Here is a 22,764-nt window from a genome sequence, read left to right on the forward strand (position 1 = left end):
AGGCGGCAAGCAACGTTGTGGCAATCCGACGTACAATTTGGCTCAAGGCCTGGCAGGCGGACTTGTCTTCTAAGAAGTCTCTTACTAATCTGCCTTTTTCAGGGAGTACGCCTCTTTGGATCCCAATTGGACCAGATTATTAAGGACGCCACCGGAGGCACGAGTTCCCTTCTCCCTCAGTCTAAGCCTCGCAGACCTCCACTAAGGCGTCAGTTTCGACCCTTTCGGGCTTTCCGCCGTTTCAATACGGCGGAGAACCCATCCAACCAACAAAGACCGCAGGCGCCCCAAGACAGAAAGAAAGTTTCCTTCAGACCCACTCCTTCCTGGCGATCCCACTCTTCCCAGGGCAGACCATCCAGATCCAGGTCTGGACGGTCTACATCTGCATGACTATCGTCGGACTCCCGAGGGTCCCTTCCGATTGGGAGGTCGACTTCTCTTCTTCAGGGACGTTTGGCTGGCCTCAGTAGAGGACGCTTGGGTCAGGGAGGTTGTATTGTCAGGATACAAGATAGAGTTCGTTTCTCTTCCACCGAATCGTTTCTTCGAATCCCGTCCTCCAAAGGATCCAGTCTTGATTCCGGGGTTCTTTACGGCCATCACCTCTCTCCTCAGTTCCGGGGTGATTGTGCCTGTTCCCGTCTCGGAGCGGTTCACAGGATTTTATTCGAACCTTTTTGTGGTGCCGAAAAAAGGCGGGGTGGTCCAACCCATATTGGATCTCAAGCTTCTCAACAAGAGAGTACGCCTTCGACACTTCCGGATGGAGTCGGTTTGTTCGGTAATCGATTCCATGGAGGAGCAGGAATTCATGTGTTCAATAGACATCCAAGATGCCTATCTACATGTTCCCATATTCTCCGGACATCAGAAGTTCCTGCAGTTTGCGATTCGCCAGGAACATTACCAGTTCGTCGCGCTGCCCTTCGGTCTCGCCACCGCACCCAGAGTCTTCACGAAGATCATGGCTGCGCTGATGGCCTTGTTGAGGATCAGAGGTCTCGTTCTTTTTCCGTACCTCGACGATATTCTCATCAAAGCTTCCTCTTTTCAACAGGCTCGCCTAAGTTTGACGATCGTCCTAGACACCCTTTCCAAATTCGGGTGGATCGTCAACAGGAAAAAGTCTTGTCTGATTCCTTCTCAACGTCTTGTGTTTCTGGGCCTACTGTTCGACACGCGTCGGTCAAGGGTCTTTCTCCCACGAGAGAAGATTCTTTCCCTGCAGCAGGATGTACGATCGCTGCAGACCACACGATTTCCATCCCTCCGAACAGCTATGAGGGTCCTGGGAAAGATGGTGGCGGCGATAGAGGCAGTTCCCTTTGCCCAATTTCACGCCAGACCTCTCCAGCACGTCATTCTGTCGAGGTGGAACAGGTCGGCTCTGTCCCTGGATCGCCCTGTACGTCTTTCATGCCGGGTCAAGCGGTCACTCAACTGGTGGTTGACGTCACCTCTTATCCACTTGGGTCGGTCTTTTCTTCCCATTCACTGGCAGATTGTACCAACGGATGCCAGCCTCCTCGGCTGGGGTGCAGTGTTCCGCCATCATACTGTTCAGGGTCGTTGGTCGACTCAGGAATCAGCCCTGCCGATCAACGTCCTAGAGATACGAGCAATCCATCTGGCTCTCGTCCACTGGGAAAGGCTCCTCAGGGGCCTGCCGGTCCGGATTCAGACAGACAATGCCACAGCGGTGGCATATGTCAACCGCCAAGGAGGGACACGGGAGTGTCTCAGCCCTGGCAGAAGTGTCCAAGATCCTTCAGTGGGCAGAGATTTCGGTACCGACAATCTCCGCGGTACACATTCCCGGCGTAGACAACTGGGCCACCGACTTTCTCAGCCGCGAGGGTCTCGCGGCAGGAGAGTGGTCCCTACATCCGTAGGTCTTTCTTCAGCTCTGCAGTCATTGGGGAACCCCGGACGTAGATCTGCTAGCTTCTCGCCTCAACAGGAAGGTCCCACAGTTTGTATCCAGAGCTCGAGATCCTCTCGCAGTGGGCACCGACGCTCTGGCCATTCCTTGGTCACAGTTCGAGCTCCCCTACCTGTTTTCTCCCCTGCCTCCTCTTCCCAAGCTGTTGAAGAAGATCAAAGCAGAAGGAATTCCAGTCATTCTCATCTCCCCGAATTGGCCCAGAAGGTCATTCTTTGCGGACATTGTCAACCTTCTCGCGGACGCCCCCTGGAAGCTTCCAGACAGGGCAGATCTGCTGTCTCAACGTCCGATTTGCCACTCCAATTCTCGGCCGCTCAATTTAATGGCGTGGCTGTTGAGACCGAGGTTTTGAAACGAGCAGGATTCTCCGGTCGTGTAATTCATACCATGATCCGAGCCAGGGAGCCATCATCTTCCAAAATTTTCTACCGTACTTGGAAGGCCTATTTCACTTGGTGTGAGGCCAATAACATCGCGCCTATTTGCTTTTCGCTCCCTTCTGTTCTGGCGTTTCTTCAGGCAGGGCTGGATGCGGGGCTTGCTCTCAGTTCCTTGAAGGGTCAAGTTTCGGCGCTGTCCATTTTATTTTAGAAGACTTTGGCCTCCTGCCCTCAGGTCAAAACCTTTCTTCAGGGCGTGGCTCACACGGCTCCTCCGTATCTAGCGCCCGTGGATCCATGGGATCTTAATCTGGTTCTTGAAGTTCTGCAAGGTTCTCCCTTTGAACCTCTCAGAGAAGTCTCCCTTTCCCTTCTCTCCTGGAAGGTAGCCTTTCTGGTGGCCATCACCTCCATCCGGCGCGTATCGGAATTGGCGGCTCTTTCTTTCCGCTCTCCTTTTCTGGTACTTCAGCAGGACAAGGTAGTGCTGCGGCCTCCGCCCTCTTTTCTTCCGAAGGTGGTGTCCTCCTTTCACCTCAATGAGGATATTGTTCTGCCGTCCTTCTGTCCGAGTACAACTCACCCTCGGGAGCGGTCCCTAAACAAGCTGGATCTGGTCAGGGCGATGAGAGTCTATCTGTCTAGGACGTCTTCCTTGCGAAAGACAGACTCTCTTTTCGTCATTCCAGATGGCGCGCGGAAAGGTCACCCGGCTTCCAAAGCTACTATTGCTCGCTGGATCAGATCGGCAATTTTGGAGGCCTACCAGGTTAAGCATCGAGTGGCCCCTCCGGGGATCAGAGCGCACTCTACCCGGGCACTAGGTGCTTCCTGGGCGGTACGTCACAGAGCCTCCGCGCTGCAGCTTTGCAAAGCGGCAACCTGGTCTTCGGTTCACACGTTTGTGAAGTTCTACAGGGTCCACACCTACGCTTCGGCGGACGCCAGCCTAGGTAGAAGGATTCTGCAGGCAGCGGTGGTGAGTCCACTGGCCTGATGGAAGTTTGTTTCCCACCCCAGGGACTGCTTTGGGACGTCCCATGGTCTCTGTGTCCCCCAATAAGGCGAACGAGAAAACAGGATTTTTTGGGTTGCTTACCGTAAAATCTGTTTCTCGGAGCCTTCATTGGGGGACATAGCACCCTCCCATGTTCTACAACTCCTGTTCTTACTTTGGTTGATTTGGTTACAATTGAGTTGTTTGTTCTGTTTTCAATCTATTCTGTTACTTCTTTTACTGCTTTCTCACTAACTGAGGAATTCCCTGCTGGTCGGTGGGGTGTACACTGCGGAGGAGGAGCTAACCTTTTTTTGTGCATAGTGTCAGCCTCCTAGTGGCAGCAGCATACACCCATGGTCTCTGTGTCCCCCAATGAAGGCTCCGAGAAACAGATTTTACGGTAAGCAACCCAAAAATCCTGTTTTTGTGTGACATATGTCTGTGATTTAAGGGCATGAAAATTCAAAGTTGGAAAATTGTGACATTTTCAAAATTTTTGCCAAATTTCCGTTTTTTTCACAAACAAATGCAAGTCATATCAAATAAATTTTTACCACTATCATGAACTACAATATGTCACGAGAAAACAATATCAGAATTAATGGGATCCATGGAAGCGTTCCAGAATTATTACCTCATAAAGGGACAGTGGTCAGAATTATAAAAATTGGCCTGGTCATTAACATGCAAACCACCCTTGGAGATAAAGGGGTTAAGGGTACTTAGGCCTCAGCGTCGCTTTTTAACGGCACTGAGAAATAAGTGTATAGTGTTGGTATTTCTTCGGGGTCTCGGTTACCGGGGTAGCTGAGACCCCAGAGAACATGATTCAGGTCGGTTTTTACCGACCCCAGTGTTGCGGTTCAACAGCGACCGCAAAAAAAAGTCCAATTTCCCATTTAACTTCTCTCTCCTATGATCTGATCTCACATCAGAAGAGAGAGAAATGGGGTCCCCCGATTTCCCCCCCCCCCCCTTCCCAGTACCTCCGGTGTCCCTGTATCCCCCCATGAAGTCCCCCTGCCCGCGGCGTCTTCTTCCTGGAAGAAAATGGCGGGCTCATGCGCAGTGTGCCCACCGAGATCTGCCAGCCAGGAACAATAGGAAAAATTTCCTATTGTTCCTGGCTGGCAGATCTCGGTGGGCACACTGCGCATGAGCCCGCCATTTTCTTCCAGGAAGAAGACGCCGCGGGCAGGGGGACTTCATGGGGGGATACATTTTGATCACTCTGGTAGACCCTATCACAGTGATCAAAATGAAAAAATAGTAAGTCAACCCCCCCCTTTATCACCCCCTTAGTTAGGTAAAAATAATTTAAAAAAAAAATGTATTTATTTCCATTTTTCCATTAAGGTTAGAGTTGGGTTAGGGTTTGGGTTGGGCTAGGGTTGTGGTTATGGTTGGGATTACAGTTTGGGTTAGGGGTGTATTGGGGTTAGGGTTGTGGTTAGGGTTATGGGTGTGTTGGACTTAGGGTTGGAGTTAGAATTGGGGGTTCCGTTGTTTAGGTACATCAGGGGATCTCCAAACGCGACATGGCGCCACCCTTGCTTCCAGCCAATTTTGCGTTCAAAAAGTCAAACGGTACTCCCTCCCTTCTGAGCCCTGCCATGCACCCAAACAGTAGCTTTCCCCCACATACGGTGTATTGGCGCACTTCTTCTTTAAGAGGCTCCTCTGTCCTCCACTCATTACCTGTATTAATGGGACCTGTTTGAACTTGTTATCGGTATAAAAGACACCTGTCCACAACCTCAAACAGTCACACTTCAAACTCCACTATGGTGAAGACCAAAGAGCCGTCGAAGGACACCAGAAACAAAGTTGTAGCCCTACACCAGGCTGTCAAGACTGAATCTGCAATAGGCAAGTAGCTTGGTGTGATGAAATGAACTGTGGGAGCAATAATAAGAAAATGAAAGACATACAAGACCACTGATAATTTCCCTCGATCTGGGGCTTCACACAAGATCTCACACCGTGGGGTCAAAATGATCACAAGAACGGTGTGCAAAAATCCCAGAACCACACGGGGGGACCTAGTGAATGACCTGCATAGAGCTGGGACCACCGTAAAAAAGGCTACCATCAGTAACACACTACGCCGCCAGGGAATCAGATCCTGCAGTGCCAGACTTGTCCCCCTGCTTAAGCCAGTACATGTCCGGGCCCGTCTGAAGTTTGCTAGAGAGCATTTGGATTACCCAGAAGAGTATTGGGAGAATGTTATATGGTCTGATGAAACCAAAGTAGAACTGTTTGGTAGAAACAAAACTCGTCGTGTTTGGAGGAGACAGAATGCTGAGTTGCATCCAAAGAACACCATACCTATTATGAAGCATGGGGGTGGCAACATCATGCTTTGGGGCTGTTTCTCTGCAAAGGGACCAAGACGACTGATCCGTGTACATGAAAGAATGAATGGGGCCATGTATTGTGAGATTTTGAGTGTAAACCTCCTTCCATCAGCAAGGGCATTGAAGATGAAACGCAGATGGGTCTTTCAGCATGATAATGATCCCAAGCACACTGCCAGGGCAAAGAGTGTGCTTTGTAAGATGCATATGAAAGTCCTGGAGTAGCCTAGTCAGTTTCCAGATTTCAACCCCATAGAAAACCTATGGAGGGATTTGAAAGTCCGTGTTGTCCAGCTAGAGTCCCAAAACATCACTGCTCTAGAGGAGATCTGCATGGAGGGATGGGCCAACATACCACCAACAGTGTGTACCAACCTTGTGAAGACTTCTAGAAAACGTTTGACCTCTGTCATTGCCAACAAAGGATATATAACAAAATATTGAGATGAATTTTTGTTAATGACCAAATACTTATTTTCCACCATAATCTGAAAAATAAATCTTGCCAAATCAGACAAGGTGATTTTCTGGATTTGTTTTCTCATTTTGACTCATAGTTGTGGTCTACCTATGATGTCAATTACAGGCCTCTCTCATTTGAGAACATTCCCAATTGCTGGCTGATTACGGTAATTTTTTTCCTCACTGTATATTGACCCCAAAACTCACTTCAAATGTGAGGTGGTCCCTAAAAAAAAATGGTTTTGTATATTTTGTTGGAAAAATGAGAAATTGCTGGTCAACTTTTAACCCTTACAACATACTAAAAAAAATATTATGTTTCCAAAATTGTGCTGATGTAAAGTTGACATGTGGGAAATGTTATTTATTAACTATTTTGTGTGACACCACTCTGATTTAAGGATACAAAAATTAAAGGTTTGAAAATTGCACAATTATCAAAATTTTTGCCAAATTTCCACTTTTTTTCCATAAATAAACGCAAGTTATATCTGACGACTCCTGGAGTGGACCCTCTGGGTCGTAGCACCAACCCACCTACGGTGAGCTGAGCTAGTGAGGACCACCCCCTAAACAGGGATTGTAAGGGGCAAGCCCAAAGGGGTGAGATACCACGACTGCTGGAACCTGGTGGCCGACTCATAGGAGACACGAGTGAGTGTGTCTAGCAACAGGGAATGTGCAGATTACAAGAGTGTGCAAAGCATGGACACAGGGACACGCAGGGTATAGGACAATACAGGGCGATTGTACGGAAGCATGGAGAGTACAGCATAATAGAATGCGTGTACACAGGAGTGCGCTAGATACAGGATAGTGCAAGGCGGGTACACGAGAGCACATATGGCGTGCACAGACAAGCACGCCTGGGTGCGAGCAAAGCAGGACGCGTGCAAGGGAGTACACCTGAGTACAGGGTTAGGCAGAGCGCGTGCACAGGAAGCACGCCTGAGTACAGGGTGAGACAGAGCGCGTGCTGAGGGGCACGCCTGAGTGCAAGGCAGGACAGAGGGTGTGCTGAGAGGCCCGACAGAACAAGGCAGGAGCTGAGGGTGTGCAATGGAGCACGACAGAACACAGGGCAAAGGCAGAGCGTGTGCTATGGAGCACAACAGAGCACAAGGCAAGGGACCCGAATACAAGAGAGCAACCAAGCAGGGACCAAGCAGGCCTAGCAGGGAAGCACAACAATAATCAGGCACCTCCCATAGTAAGAGGTAGCCTGATATAGGGCAAAGCACAGGGACTTCCGGGTCAGGTCCCCCAGGACCATAGAGATGACGTGGCTGCAGACAGAGCCGAGCAACATTGTGCAGACATGGAACTAGGTGCGAGAGGTGCGCATGTGCACCCGACGGGACCCCTGGAGAGGTTGCAGCACCAGAAGTGGGGATGTCGGGCTCTGGGTTCCGCCCCCTGGTAAGCGCAGCGTAACAGGCGTTGTGACATTATATTGAAGGAAATGTTACTACTAACATGAAGTACAATATGTCATGAGAAAACGATCTTGGAATCAGTGGGATATGTTGAAGTGTTCTAGAGCTATAACTTCATAAAGTGACAGTGGTCAGAATTGTAAAGGGGTGCTCCTGATGAAGATATTCATCGAAACGCGCGTTAAGGGGGACCCTGGGTGATTCTTTCATTCTGGTAAATATGTTATTGCTTTAATTCTCCAGCCATGAGGTGTGTTTCCGTTACTTGATCCTCTCTATACCCACATCATTTATTTTTAGGAAGGATTTTTTCCTTCTAAGATCAGCTATGGGAAAACCAGCAATGTCTGGGTTTCATCTATTTCATTGTGCATAATGTCGCTGCAGGCTTCATTTAACATGCTATTAGGCTACAATATGTGAGATTATATCATTAATATTATCTATTTCTGCTTGCTGCACCAGCACTTTAAGAATTGTTTTATATTCCCTATATGTGCTAAATTATTGTACCAGTCATTTTATAGTTCTTATGTTTGTCACCCAGTGTCATGCTATTTTCCACTTTCTGTATGGTTTGCTGTTTCTTTTTATTTTTTGTTATTTAATAAAATTTGAATATTTTATATAATATCCTTGGAGGACCTTTTTCTCTATTATATTTAATAAAGGATTGTAATTTTATACTTCTAAAACCCTTCCAGTGTGTGCGCTAATTTAGACCGGGTTAATTTTCAGCTCTGCATTTACTTGAATGTGTCTACGTGTATAAGTGTCTCCGGTACGTGTGAAAACTGTCACCACACATGTCCCACACATTGATTTGTGAAAGAGCCCTTATGAAGGAATGAGGATAACGGATGCAAAACCACCTTGTCCAGGTGAAGGTCAAGAAACAAAGAGTCGCAAGTCACATCCACAAGTTTTGATGCTTGCCTTATGCGAGTGATTGAAATGAGGAACACCAACTTCCAGGAAAGCAAAAGCGGAGAAATGTTTTCGACTGTCCAGATTGAGGACACTGTAAGGCTTTAAGCACCAACTTAAGGTAAGACTGGTAATGAAGGACAGAGTGACCCATTCCCTGCAAAAATGTCCTAATTTGAGACGTGAAAGATTTTTCTGAAAAATGATAGACAGAGTTGAGACCTGACCCTTGAGGGAACTGAGGGCCAAGCCAGACTCCAGACCTGACTACAGGAAGGTGACTAGAGACGAGAGAGAAAAAAACATAGGGTTTACATTGTGAGTTTCTCACCAGTGAAAATAGGCCTTCTAGGTACGAGGGGACTTCTGAGCTTTGGTAATGGTCTGCACAACCTGATCAGAAGAACCTGAGGATTTTAGAACTGCGACCTCAATGGCCAAGCCGTTAAATTGAGTGACCATGAATTTGGGTTAAAGAGAGGTCCATGGGAAACTAGGTCTGGTCGAGCTGGAAGTATCTACGGAACGTCTGCGAGAAGGTTAACTACTTCCGCATACCATATTCTTCTGGGCTAGTCTGGGGCCACGAGGATGATGAGAATTCCTTACGACTTGATTTTCATGATCAACTTGGCTAACAGTGGTAGACAACAAAATACGAGCGGTAAAATTGGGACCATGGAATCTTCAGTGCTTTGGAGGCAACCACTTAGGGGGTTATGAGAACTGGACACCAACCAAGGCACTTTGTGGTTGTCTGTATTGACATCTGGAGTGCCCCACTGTAGGCTGATATGATCTAAGACGTTGGGATGAATAGACCGCTCTCCTTTGGTTAGTCCTTTGCAACTTTGAAAGTCTGCGGCCCAGTTGTCCAGTCCGCTATGTGAACTTCTCAGATTGCTGGGAATATTTGTTCTGCCCAGTTGAGAATGTGTGAGATCTCTGCCATGGATAGATGAGTCCCTCCTTGATGGTTGATGTAGGCCACCATGGTGATGTTCTCTGAGTGAAAAGTCAGACAGTTTGTCCTGCCAATGGAAAAGAGCCAAACAAATCGCTTTGAGTTCCAAAAACGTTAATGGGAATTAATGCTTTGTGACTTTCATCAACCCTGCACCGTATACTTCAGGAAGACTTCTCTCCAACCGAGAGGAGTACTGTCTGTCGTCACAATCTGACAATGAATTGGCAGAAAGGAACGGACAACCAAGACAAATTAGGGGAGAGTCCTGCCACCAAACGGAGGGCAGAACATAGTCTTGTAACCAGGAGAGAGAATGGCAGGCTGCAATGACCTGGTATGTAACTGAGCAAATGGTATCCCTTTGATGGCCACCACCATTTTGCCTAAAATGCTTATGCAGAAGCAGAGTGGAAAGGGCGATGGATGACTTATGGATTGGACGCCAGTCTGTAGCACCTGCATCTGACTCTGATGCAAAATACATTCAGTGTGATCTACAGACTCACAAGGTTCTTTGAGTAAAAGGGAGCCTTGACAAGAATGTTATTCAGGTAGGGAATGACCGCTATCCCACTGACACGCAAAAGGGCTTTGTTGGCAGCTATGACCTTTGTGAACCTCCTGGGGGCCATGGCCAGCCTGAAGGGGAGGGCTTTGAACTGGAAATGGGACTGATTGAGAGCAAAACAGAGGAACATATGTTGCACTGGAAAGATGGGGATGTGGAGAGGGACAACTTGAATGTCTACTGAACAAAGGAATTCCTCGGGTTCCATAGAATGGACTCCATCCTGAAGTTATGAAGCCGAACTTGCCTGTTCAACAGTTCTAGGTCCGGAATGGGCAAAACCGAACCATCCTTGGTTTGGGGATTACATGGGGCACCTGAACTGGTGGAGACTGGAGAGATGGATTGGTGCAATTATCACAGGTTGTGATGGGTTGGCCCAACAGGACTTTTCACTTAGATGATGTGCAGATAAAATATACAACTGGCGGAGTCTAGACAGGCTGGGCCCAGGCATGGTGGAGAGGAGTCAGAGAGAAAGGAGAGGCAAAGTAATAAAGAAGGAAAGGATTAAGAGATGCCAGGAAGGAGAGAGCCCTGCTGGGGGATGCAGTGTTGGTCCCCACGTGCAGGCAGCCTACCAGTCCTGGTCTAAAATGTGCAGAGGATGAGCTAGAAAGGAGATAGGTGGGATTGCAGTCTTCACTGGACAGCTCGCTGGAGGCTGCTAACATTGGCAGGGAATGCTTACATTGTGCTAAAATGGCGGCGACCAAGTAGAATGAATGAGAGGGAACGCTGTGGAGCGTATATAGTAATATCAAAAAATACCTCAACCCAAGATTACTGGCTAGATATGTAGAGTGAAAACTGCAATTAATAATAAAATTTCATTTTTTATTGAAATATAATAAAACATTTCTTGGTAAAATTAGGTACCTCAGCAAAGAGGGACACGGGACAGGATCTCCTGTATACATAATCCATATGCACATACAAAGGAAGAAAAGTAATAGGTTGCTACCTCCTCGTCATATAGTAGCTATCATAGATATACATTCAAAGATAGTTCAACCCATGTTATTAATATATTTACCAAGATGTGAATCACAGGGAAAGGCGTGCAGTCTTGTCCATGTCCCTCTACCTTGACACGTGTTTCATGCCACTTCAGGGGGCGCGTTTCATGCTCTGAAACGTGTGTCGAGGTTGAGGGACACGGGACAGTACTGCACACCTTTCCCTGTCATTCACATCTCGGTAAATATATTAAAAGCATGGGCTCTACTTCTATCTTTGAATGTATATCTATGAGATCTACTATGTGACTAGGAGACCTCAACCTGTCGTGATTACATTTCTACATTTGTTTGTGCATATGAATTATGTATAGATCTTGTCCTGTGTCCCTCATTGATGAGGTGCTTAATTTTATCAGGAAATGTTTTAATATATTTCAATATAAAATGATATTTTATTATTAATTGCGGTTTTCATTCTACATATCAAGCCAGTAATCTTGGGTTGAGATTTTTTTTTACATTTGCATATTCTATGGGTTGACGCTATGACCTTTTGGTATAAATAATTGGGCTAATTTTTTATTTCAGAGTCTATATAGAGCCTGCATGAAAGCCTGACTGGCCAAGGGAAAAGGAGTAGAACAAAAGTAGGGGACTTAATTTGAACCTCAGCTCCAGTAGGGGAACCATGAAAGGGCCTCAGATAACTCTTAAGGAGTACATGTTCTCTCTGTGAAAATTACAGAATATGTACATGATATAAAGGACATCTAAATGAGGTATATGGGAAATATGCTTATTCTGTATCTAGTCATCATTGTGTTTTTTCCAGTCTTTATAAGCTGAGCAGCTGAAAATGGTAAGATCAATGATATGTGTGGATTAGAAAGATACAGACGTGACACTTTACCTCATTGTTTTTATCTTTGTTGTACAGCCAATGAAGGTCGGAATGATTACCACCCCATGTTCTTTACACATGAGAGGGCATTTGAGGAGTTTTTCTGTATCTGCATCCAGTTACTTAATAAGACATGGAAAGAGATGAGAGCCACCGCAGAGGACTTTAATAAAGTAGGTTTCCCTATGCAGGTCTGTGTTCATATTCCAAGCCATGTTAAAGGAATTGTCCAGTTTGGACACGAAAGGCTGCTGTCACTATATTTGACTGCAGACTTGTGAATCCTCACATTGCACACAGTGTACTGTCAAAGTTCACTGGTGCCAGGTGTGGGCGGTTGATGTGATCGCTGGTATGCAATATGCATAATCCCCGCCAAAATTCTGAGTATACAAGCACGCCTCCCTCATTGCAAGTGCCAAACTTGGCCAACCACTTTTATGGGTATGTTCTTACGGTCAGTAAACGCAGTGGGTTGGTCACTGTATATATCCGCAGCATCCATCCCGCAGCGACCAGATGTTATAGCATAGTGGATGGTATTTCATGAAATCCCATGTCCACTGTGCGTGCACGGAAGCCTCCGGCTTCCCTGCGTAGACGCACATGCGGCGCGTCTTTCCAGACCGCAGCATTTCTATTTATCTTGCGGAGACGTTCAGTCCTATTACTAAGCCTTGGGGTATGTTCCCATGGTCAGTAAGGCTGGTTTCACACTTGCGTTTTTTTGCGCAAAAAAACGCATGCGTTTTTCCCCTATACTTTACATGGGTGCGCATACACATGCGTTTGGACACGTTTGTACGCGCATGCATTTTTTTGTAGTGTGCGCTCGGGCACACAAAATGCATCCTGTTGCATTTTTTGTGCGTCCGACTTGTCCCAAAAAAACACATGTGCACGCAATGCGCACAAAACGCCAAACCCCAAACCATTATAGTCTATGGGTGCGCTGACGTGCGCATGGTGATGCGCACGTCAGCGCAAAAAAAGCATGCGTTTTTTTAAAAAAAAACAAAACGTGCAAAACCGCAAAAAAACGCACACAAACGCATGATGCATTTTTTATGTGCGTTTGCACTGCGCACGGTGCGCAGCGCAAAAAAACGCAAGTGTGAAAGTAGCCTAACCGGCAGCGCTTTGGACGCAGCACATGCCTGCGGGAGTGTGCTGTGTCCAAAGCGCTGCCGGTTATTGACCGTGGGAACATGCCCTAAGGCTTTATTTATAGGACAGATAATGAGGTACAGGGTAGCTATCTCTAGGTGGCACTGGGATGACCGTTTTCTTACTTTCAGAGGATAGCTAATTTACCGTATATACTCGTGTATAAGCCGAGATTTTCTGCCCTTTTTTTTGGCTGGCTTCAGCGGTCACGTAGTACCGCTCATTAAACTTATGAATATGCGCATATTCATGAGTGTAATGAGCGGTATCACGTGACCGCTGAAGGCAGGAAGGTAGACTGTGGAGAAGCGGGGGGGCTGCACACACTGCGCCGGGGGGGGTAAGTATAGGGGCAGCATATGGGGGCATAGTCTATGGAGCAGCATGTGGGGGCATAAAATATGGAGCATCTTATGGGGGCAGCATATGGGGACATATTCTATGGAGCAGCATATGGGGGCATATTCTATGGGGCAGCACATGGGGGCATAGTCTATGGAGCAGCATATGGGAGCATATCCTATGGGGCAGCATATGGGGGCATAGTCTATGGGGCAGCATATGAGGGCATAGTCTATGGAGCAGCATATGGGGGCATAGTTTATGGAGCAGCATATGGGGGCATAGTCTATGGGGCAGCATATGGGGCATATTCTATGGGGCAGCATATAGGAGCATAATCTATGGAGCAGCATATGGGGGCATATTCTATGGAGCATCTTATGGGGCATAATCTATGGAGCATTTTATGGGGGCATAATCTATAGCGCATTTTATGGGGGCATAATCTATAGAGCATCTTATTGGGGCATAATTTATGGAGCATCTTATGGGGGCATAATCTATGGGAGCATTTTATAGGGCATAATCTATGGAGCATATTATGGGGCCATAACTTTTATGGAGCATTATATGGGGCATATTATTCTATGGAGCATCTTATGGGGGCATTGGTAACCTTTGTGCAGCATTATATGGGGTGTATTTTGTATGGAGCATCTTATGGGGCCCATCATGAACTGTATCAAGCATTATATGGGGCTCCTGATTCAATATGGATATTCAAAAACATTTAACCTACTGATGTCTCAATTAATTTTACTTTTATTGGTATCTATTTTTATTTTTGAAATTTACCAGTAGCTGCTGCATTTTCCACCCTAGGCTTATACACGAGTCAATAAGTTTTCCCAATTTTTTGTGGTAAAATTGGGGGGGTCGGCTTATACACGAGTATATACAGTGCATTCTTTTTCCTATGGAGCAGTGCCTGTGGGATTATCTCTACCAGCTGGATCACCACACGGAGAACCAGTACACTCTGCTAGTTATATAAGTGAAATACTAAGCAGGTCCTTAAAAGACTGTGACCACTTGATAAGCAGAAGTAATTTTAGATCAGCCACAATAATTATATGGTTGTGCTGGTCATTGTAGCTTGTCTTTGGTGTTACTGTGTGCTTCACATCGCAACTTCATTAAGAGTTTTTTTCATAACAGTTTAATACCTGACTTGCTTAAAGTGGCTTGTCCGGATCACCGAAGCTAAAGTAGCGGTGCATTAGTTCTGGTTGAATGTTTTAAAATGCCAATAAGCTAATGCCAATTTGCCTCCTTTGAAATTGTAGTCCTATTTCAAATCTTTTATTTCCTTGTCCTTTCCCTAGTATTTTAGTGGCGGAACTTATGCCCCCCCCCCCACAGCAGCCTTGTTAAAACCCAGGCTTTCAAAAATTGTCTTGATTTCCTTCACTGTTTGTTTCAGGTGATGCAGGTAGTGAGGGAGCAAATAACTCGTGCTTTGCCCTCAAAACCCAACTCTTTGGAGCAACTGAAAAACAAGCTTCGAGGTTTGAGTTACACTGAAATTCTTCGCCTGCGCCAGTCTGAGCGACTGAGCCAGGATGACTTCCAGTCTCCACCCATCGTGTGAGTAACCGATCACTTCTGCTGTTCTGTTCTCATGACATTTCATAGGTATTAAATCTTATTGGCAAATTATGGAATATTGGGATATGTCCGCTCGGAAGCCTGTTGAATTGGAAATGCAGTTTTGGACTGTATATCAGGCTTTAATGGGGTTGTCTAGTGCTCCTCACTTCTTTATCAGGAGTTAATAATGCTGCGTCTGCTCATACACACGTGGTCAAAATTGTTAGTACCCCTCGTTTAATGACAGAAAAGCCCACAATGGTGACAGAAATAACTTGCATCTGACAAAAGTAGTAATAAATCAAAAATCTATTAAAATGAACAAATGAAAGTCAGACATTGCTTTTCAACCATGCTTCCACAGAATTAAAAAAAAAAAAAAAAAAAATCTCATGAATTAGGCCTGGACAGAAATGATGGTATCCTTAACTTAATATTTTATTGCACAACCTTTTGAGGCAGTCACTGCAATAAAACGATTCCTGTAACTGTCAATGAGACTTCTTCACCTTTCGTCAAGTATTTTGGCCCACTCCTCAAGAGCAAACTGCTCTATTTGTCTCGCTTTTGAAGGTTGCCTTTTCCAGACGACATGTTTCAGCTCTTTCCAAAGATGCTCAATAGGATTTAGGTCAGGGCTCATAGAAGGCCACTTCAGAATAGTCCAATGTTTTCCTCTTAGCCATTCTTGAGTGTTTTTAGCTGTGTTTTGGGTCATTATCGTGTGGCAAGACCCATGGACCTGCGACTGAGACCAAGCTTTCTGACACTGGGCAGCACATTTCTCTCTAGAATCCCTTGATAGTCCTGAGATTTCATTGTACCCTGCACAGATTATAGACACCCTGTCCCATATGTAGCAAAGCAGCCCCAGAACATAACAGAGCCTCCTCCATGTTTCACAGTAGGGACATTGTTCTTTTCTTGATATGCTTCATTTTTCTGTCTATGAACATAGAGCTGATGTGCGTTGCCAAAAAGTTCCATTTTTGTCTCATCTTTCCATAGGACATTCTCCCAGAAGCTTTGTGGCTTGTCAGCTTGTAGTTTGGCAAATTCCAGTCTGGCTTTTTTATGATTTTTTTGTCAACAATGATGTCCTCCTTGGTCATCTCCCATGAAGTCCACTTTGGCTCATTCAACGACAGATGGTGCGATGTGACACTGATGTTCCTTGAGCTTGAAGTTCACCTTTAATCTGTTTAGAAGTTTTTCTTGGCTCTTTGGTTACTATTCGTATTATCCGTCTCTTTGATTTGTGATCAGTTTTCCTGTGGCCACGTCCAGGGAGGTTGGCTACAGTCCCGTGGAGCTTACCTTTCTGAATAATATGAGCAACTGTAGTCACAGGTACATCAAGCTGCTTGGAGATGGTCTGATAACTGTTACCTTTAACATATTTGCCTATAATTTTCTTTATAATCTCCTGAGACAACTCTTTCCTTCGCTTCCTCTGGTCCATGGTCAGTATGATACACACCATGTCACCAAACAGCACAGTGAGTATCTGTAGCCCTCTATACAGGCCCACTCACATACAGGCCCACTCACCGATTCCAAGATTGTAAGACACCTGTGATGCTAATTAGTGGACACACCTTGATTTAACATGTCCCTTTTGCACATTATTTTCAGGGGTACCATCATTTCTGTCCAGGCCTATTTCATGAGGTTTTTTTTTTGTTTTTTTTTAAATTAAGCTGAAGCATGGTTGAAAAGCAATGTCTGACTTTTCATTTGTTCATTTTCATAGATTTTTGATTTATTATTACTTTTTTCAGATTCAAGTTATTTCTGTCACCATTGTGGGTTTTTCTGTCATTAAATGAGGGGTACCAACAATTTTGACCACGTGTGTTAACATGTGCCTTACCTGCTGATTGTACATTCGTCCTGGCAGGGTTATGCAGGTGCGACTTTACATGTGCCACTCGCCTCCCAATGCCGAAGTGAGCAATGCTAGACAACCCCTTTAACTCAAGCAGAGTGCAACACATGTAATGCAGTGTACTTACAGGATTACTCAAGGATAGGACCCAAATTTCTTTTTTCTGATTTAGTGAGTTACGGGAGAAAATCCAACCAGAAATTCTGGAATTAATCAAACAGCAGCGACTGAACCGTTTATGTGAAGGAAGCAGCTTCCGCAAAGTAGGCAACCGCCGGAGGCAAGGTAATTGGAAATGTCTAATCCAGATTAACTAAGTCCATAGCTGGAAGGGCGTTTGGGACTATTGCCTATTGAGGTCTTTTCTTACAGAGAGGTTTTGGTTCTGCCGTTTAGCCTTAAATCATAAGGTTCTGCACTACGGAGACTTAGAGGAGAATGCACAAGGAGAGGTGCCATATGAATCTCTGCAGGAGAAGAGTAAGATTCCAGAACAGCTGGTTTACTTAGATCAGAAGTGTTCATCGTATTGTCACTAATATGGTTTTCCTTGCAGTCCCAGTTGCTGATATTAAGGCTGTGCTCACTGGAAAGGACTGCCCGCACATGAAGGAAAAGAGTGCCCTGAAGCAAAATAAGGTGGCGGCTTCTGATCTGTATTCACACATTTAGACTTTCTACTTAATGTCAAGTTCTCACACATTTTTGCAATGTCACGTTATATTATTTTTTTGTAGGAGGTGTTGGAATTGGCTTTCTCCATAGTGTACGATCCAGACGAGACCTTAAACTTCATTGCACCGAATAAATATGAGGTAAGTGGTTGTGTCTTGGCTCTTCAATTAAAGAGATTTATCCACCATATTCATGCCAAAAACGTCCGATCAGCGGAAGTCTAACCTATGGAAAATTGTGGTCTCCTGGCTTGCTCAGCTGCTTTTATAGTAGGTCTGGAACATGTGTGACTGTCATTTCATCATATATGCTTGGCTTTTTCACTAACGTCTTTAGACCTGGAGGGCGCTGCCCACGTTGTCTACCGTTCTATTTAGTCCTCTCTGCAGACAGAGACTGGAGGCTACCTTGGCTTGAAAAATGGGAGTCCGGAAATCCGTTTTCTCAATAATTGGACTGCCTTTTTTATATCCATTTTTAGAATTGTTTTGAGGCATATATTTGACCTTTCAACTCTCATTCTCACTAGTACTGCATCTGGATTGATGGAGTGAATGCTCTCCTGGGCAGAGAGATGAGCAGTGAGCTGACCCGCAGTGACATGGACACTTTGCTGAGTATGGAGATGAAATTGCGTTTGCTGGATCTGGAGAACATACAGATTCCTGAGGTGCCTCCTCCAATCCCCAAAGAGCCCAGCAGTTATGACTTTGTCTACCACTATGGCTGATCTGGACCACAGCATGGAGGACGTGCACACCCATGTAGGGAGACACCTCTCATTAACAAGCTGTGTAACAAACCAGGTCTACCCTGAGGGAGGGGGGCTTATGTATTACAGATCCATGCCCACCACCCAGCTATAGGCCCAGTCCTCAGAAGAGCTCCCATTGGACAGATGTTTTCAGAAGAGCAGTGAGGGTCTTCCATGAAATTCTGGGTTACAGTTCCCAACTACCAGCTGCCCTGTTTCTCCAGCTCCATTTTCTACTTGGTACTGAAGAATGCTGCTTATTCTATGGTCAGTAGCTCTGTAGGGTCCAAATCGGTTCAATTCCATATTTGCCTTAATATTAGAGATTGCTTATCCAATCAGATTGCTGGTCCTTATCATCCCCTCCATAATGGAGTGCGGCACAATCACAGGCATTTGTGCACAATGTGCTACGTAAAAGCACAATCGGTCCTCTTCTTTCATTTTGCCTGTGAGGCATGTTCTGTCTTGTAACAGGATTTCCGTGAGCCTTTCATTTTATTGTCATACCTTCCTCTTTGTTAAGAAGTTGGTGCAAATGTGGACGACTTTTTCATTTCTGTACAAAAGCCTTCTTCACGAGGTACGAATCTCATCCCATAAACCTGTAAATGACCACTGGGATGGTGAATTTGAATGTTTGGGGATATGTCAAGGTACAGGAGGTTGATATCCAAAATAATATGTAATGCAATGTTACTAATAAATCATTGACTGACATGTAAGTCTCCATTTCATTGGTGCTCTGTAAGTTCATCAGAAGTACACCTCTAGGTAATTCCCAATTATGTCAGCACCACTGTATAGAAATAAGAAGATATACAGTGGGTATGGAAAGTATTCAGACCCCTTTACATTTTTCACTCTTTGTTTCACTGCAGCCATTTGATAAATTCAAAAAAGTTCATTTTTGTTCTCATTAGTGTACACTCTGCACCCCATCTTAACTGAATAAAAAAAAGGAAAGTAGAAATTTTTGCGAATTTGTTAAAAAAGAAAAAACAAAATATAACATGGTCATAAGTATTCAGACCCTTTGCTCAGTATTGAGTAGAAGCACCCTTTTGAGCTAGTACAGCCATGAGTCTTCTTAGGAATGATGCAACAAGTTTTTCACACCTGGATTTGGGGATCCTCTTTCCATTCTTCCTTGCAGATCCTCTCCAGTTCTGTCAGGTTGGATGGTGGACAGCCATTTTCATGTCTCTCCAGAGATGCTCAATTGGGTTTAGGTCAGGGCTCTGGCTGGGCCAGTCAAGAATGGTCAGAGTTGTTCTGAAGCCACTCCTTTGTTATTTTAGCTGTGAGCTTGGGGTCATTGTCTTGTTGGAAGGTGAACATTCGGCCCAGTCTGAGGTCCAGAGCACTCTGGAAGAGGTTTTCATTCAGGATATCTCTGTACTTGGCTGCATTCATGTTTCCTTCAGTGGCAACCATTCATCCTGTCCATGCAGCTAAAAACACCCCCATAGCATGATGCTGCCACCACCATATTTCACTGTTGGGATTGTATTGGGCAGGTGATGAGCAGTGCCTCGTTTTCTCCACACATACCGCTTAGAATTATCACAAAAAAGTTAGTTCTATCTTCGTTTTATCAGACCAGAGAATCTTATTTCTCACAGTCTGGGAGTCCTTCATGTGTTTTTTAGCAAACTCTATGCAGGCTTTCATATGTCTTGCACTGAGGAGAGGCTTCCGTCGGGCCACTCTGCCATAAATGCCCGACTGGTGAAGGGTTGCGGTGATAGTTGACTTTGTGGAACTTTCTCCCATCTGCATCTATGGAGGTCAGCCACAGTGACCTTGGGGTTTTCTTTACCTCTCTCACCAAGACTCTTCTCCCATGATTGCTCAGTGTGGCTGGACAGCCAGGTCTAGGAAGACTTCTGGTGGTTCCAAACTTCTTCCATTTAAAGATTATGGAGGCCACTGTGCTCTTAGGAACCTTGAATACTGCAGAAATTATTTGGCCAGATCTGTGAGTTGCCACAATTCTGTCTCTGAGCTCCTTGGCCAGTTCCTTTAACCTCATGATTCTCATTTGGTCTGACATGCGCTGTGAGGTCTTATATAGACAGGTGTGTGCCTTCACAAATCAAGTCCTATCAGTTTAATTAAACACAGCTGGACTACAATGAAGGAGTAGAACCATCTCAAGGAGGATCACAAGGAAATGGACAGCATGTGACTTAAATATAAGTGTCTAAGCAAAGGGTCTGAATACTTATGACCATGTGATATTTCAGTTTTTCTTTTTTAATAAATTTGCAAAAATGTCTACATTTCTGTTGTTTTTTTTTTTCAGTCAAGATGGGGTGCAGAGTGTATATTAATGAGAAAAAAAATGAATTTTTTTGAATTTACTAAAAGGCTGCAATGAAACAGAGTGAAAAATTTAAAGGGGTCTGAATACTTTCTGTACCCACTGTAGATTGCATTAAAAATATGTATTCACAAAATGCCAGTATATAAGTGTTGTGGGTGGTAGATGCATGTATTTGCTACTGAAGGTAGAACAGATATACAGTAAAATTTCTATAATTTCTCCATTGGCTACCAAGATCAGTGATTTGTAAGCAGACGTAAAAATAAGTGCATTTTGCTCGCTCGTCAGGTGACTGACAGCCTGTTTAAACAGCCCAATTGTCCGTAAATGAGTGATCCTAAAAACACTCTTTCCTGATAATTGCACAGTGTAAATTGACCCTATGGGCTCATTCACACATTTGATTTTTCCACTACTAGAAAAACTGATAGCTTATTCTGATGAAAGTTTGGTATGAGTATCATCAGATTTTTCTTGTACATAAAAAATTAAAATAAAAAAAGAAAGTTTCTCCACCTTCTCCATTCTGACAGTCCGAGAAAACCAGACTGCACTCTGATGTCTTCCGATTGCTTTCCGATTTTCACAGACCCATTTATTTCCATTGCCAATTACTCTGTCGCCTCATTGGGGGACACAGAACCATGGGTGTTATGCTGCTGTCCACTAGGAGGCGACACTATGCATAATCTGAAAAAGATTAACTATGGCTCCTCCTCTGCAGTATACACCCCTGGACGGCGTTAGCCTTCTCCAGTTTTTGCTTAGTGTCGCATAGGAGGCACACCTAGAAAAATTTTTTTTAATTCTTTTCCGACGGGATTACAGATGAAGAAAAGTGGGTCTCTTGTGAGACTCCCGACATGGCTCCTTCCTTGGTCCCCTATTACGGAGTGCCCAGTTGAAGTCGAGATGGCTTTTCCCTATGTCACTCCTTCCCCAGTCCTTCGGGTGCTGGTTCGAAATCGAGACCCCCCTACTTCCCCAATTCCTTTTGGTTTTCGGGTTGAGGTTGAGGCGAGGATAAAGCCCCCTGATGGTGACAGCAGCATCCTCCCTAATCCCCCTCTGGGAGCATTAGGTTGAGACGCCTCAGGTAGGGTCTGTACAGGCAGCACTCTGCAGCTCCCAGCAGCATATGCAGCACACTGCGGCTGCATCCAGGGACCCCAGCCCAGCTGTGGTCTCCTGTCGGGGCCGGGGGGAGTGCAGGCATGGCACAATAGAGACACAGGGCTCGCCGCACCCCTGTCTCTGCGGCAGCACCAGCTCTATCGTGCTTCAGAGGGACCCCTCACAGGGCCCCCCTTCCGCTTATAGCCCCACCTCTATCCTGCCTTTAGATCCGGGGGAGTCCGGTTCAGATCCGACCCCCTCCCAGACTTCCGCGCTGGCCTGGAGCCCTTCTGGGCATCCGGCATCTAATTTAGGCCGCGGTTTCGGCCTAGCCGAATCTGCCCCCCCCCCCCCCGGATGACAAATATGACACTCTACAGTGTGATAGAGGGGGCGGATCGAGACAGGGCGCGTTTTTTCACAGCTCTAACGCGCTTTTTCAGCTCTCCGCCCCTTCTTCCCCTTCCTCTTCTTCTCGGCGGCCATTTCTGCTACAGGACATCAGCAGGACCAGGCCAGCCAGTCTCCGGGGGGCACAGGACTGCGGATCTTCGGCGCTGGACCTATGGGCACACTGGTGTGGGGTAAGATCACAGCTGGGTTTTTTACTCGGCTGTGAATCCATATTCCCTATAAGGCTCCCCTATAGGTTCCTCTGCATAGCCACCCCTGTAGGTCCTCTGCATAGCCAGCCTTTCTGCACTCTGTGCACTATGCTGGGCTCAAGGTCCAAGAGAACCAGGCAGGACTGCTTTTATGCATTCTGCACAGCCTGCAAAACCACTCTCCCCAGTGGCAGCATGTACCGCACTGCCGGGACTGTATCACTGGGTCAGATCCCCAAGAAGCCCCTACCAATGCTTCGGTGTCTGCTACCACGCCGGAATGGGCTACTCAGATGTCGCAATCTATGACGCAGTCTATAGATAACCTAACCTCCACATTGCTTCAGGCTCTGCAGGGTCATGCCTTGGCTACGAACATTACCCAGC

General features: G+C 45.7%; 1 protein-coding gene across 5 annotated transcripts in view; it reads left to right on the forward strand.

The window, feature by feature from the left end:
• Nucleotides 1–19,047, forward strand: part of ELMO2 (engulfment and cell motility 2) — an 85,077-nt gene extending 66,030 nt beyond the window's left edge. For all 5 annotated transcript variants that reach the window (XM_073559312.1, XM_073559315.1, XM_073559313.1 and 2 more), the window contains 7 exons: nucleotides 11,948–12,084; nucleotides 14,844–15,007; nucleotides 17,071–17,183; nucleotides 17,271–17,378; nucleotides 17,455–17,537; nucleotides 17,636–17,713; nucleotides 18,103–19,047. In XM_073559312.1, coding sequence (XP_073415413.1) covers nucleotides 11,948–12,084; nucleotides 14,844–15,007; nucleotides 17,071–17,183; nucleotides 17,271–17,378; nucleotides 17,455–17,537; nucleotides 17,636–17,713; nucleotides 18,103–18,303 — 884 coding nt within the window. In that variant the 3' untranslated portion in view covers nucleotides 18,304–19,047. The remainder of the gene's footprint in view (nucleotides 1–11,947; nucleotides 12,085–14,843; nucleotides 15,008–17,070; nucleotides 17,184–17,270; nucleotides 17,379–17,454; nucleotides 17,538–17,635; nucleotides 17,714–18,102) is intronic.
• Nucleotides 19,048–22,764: the final 3,717 nt, after the last annotated feature.

The sequence above is a fragment of the Dendrobates tinctorius genome, unplaced genomic scaffold, assembly GCF_039654945.1.
Source record: "Dendrobates tinctorius isolate UK_male_01 unplaced genomic scaffold, ASM3965494v1 ptg000270l, whole genome shotgun sequence".
Taxonomy (NCBI): domain Eukaryota; kingdom Metazoa; phylum Chordata; class Amphibia; order Anura; family Dendrobatidae; genus Dendrobates; species Dendrobates tinctorius.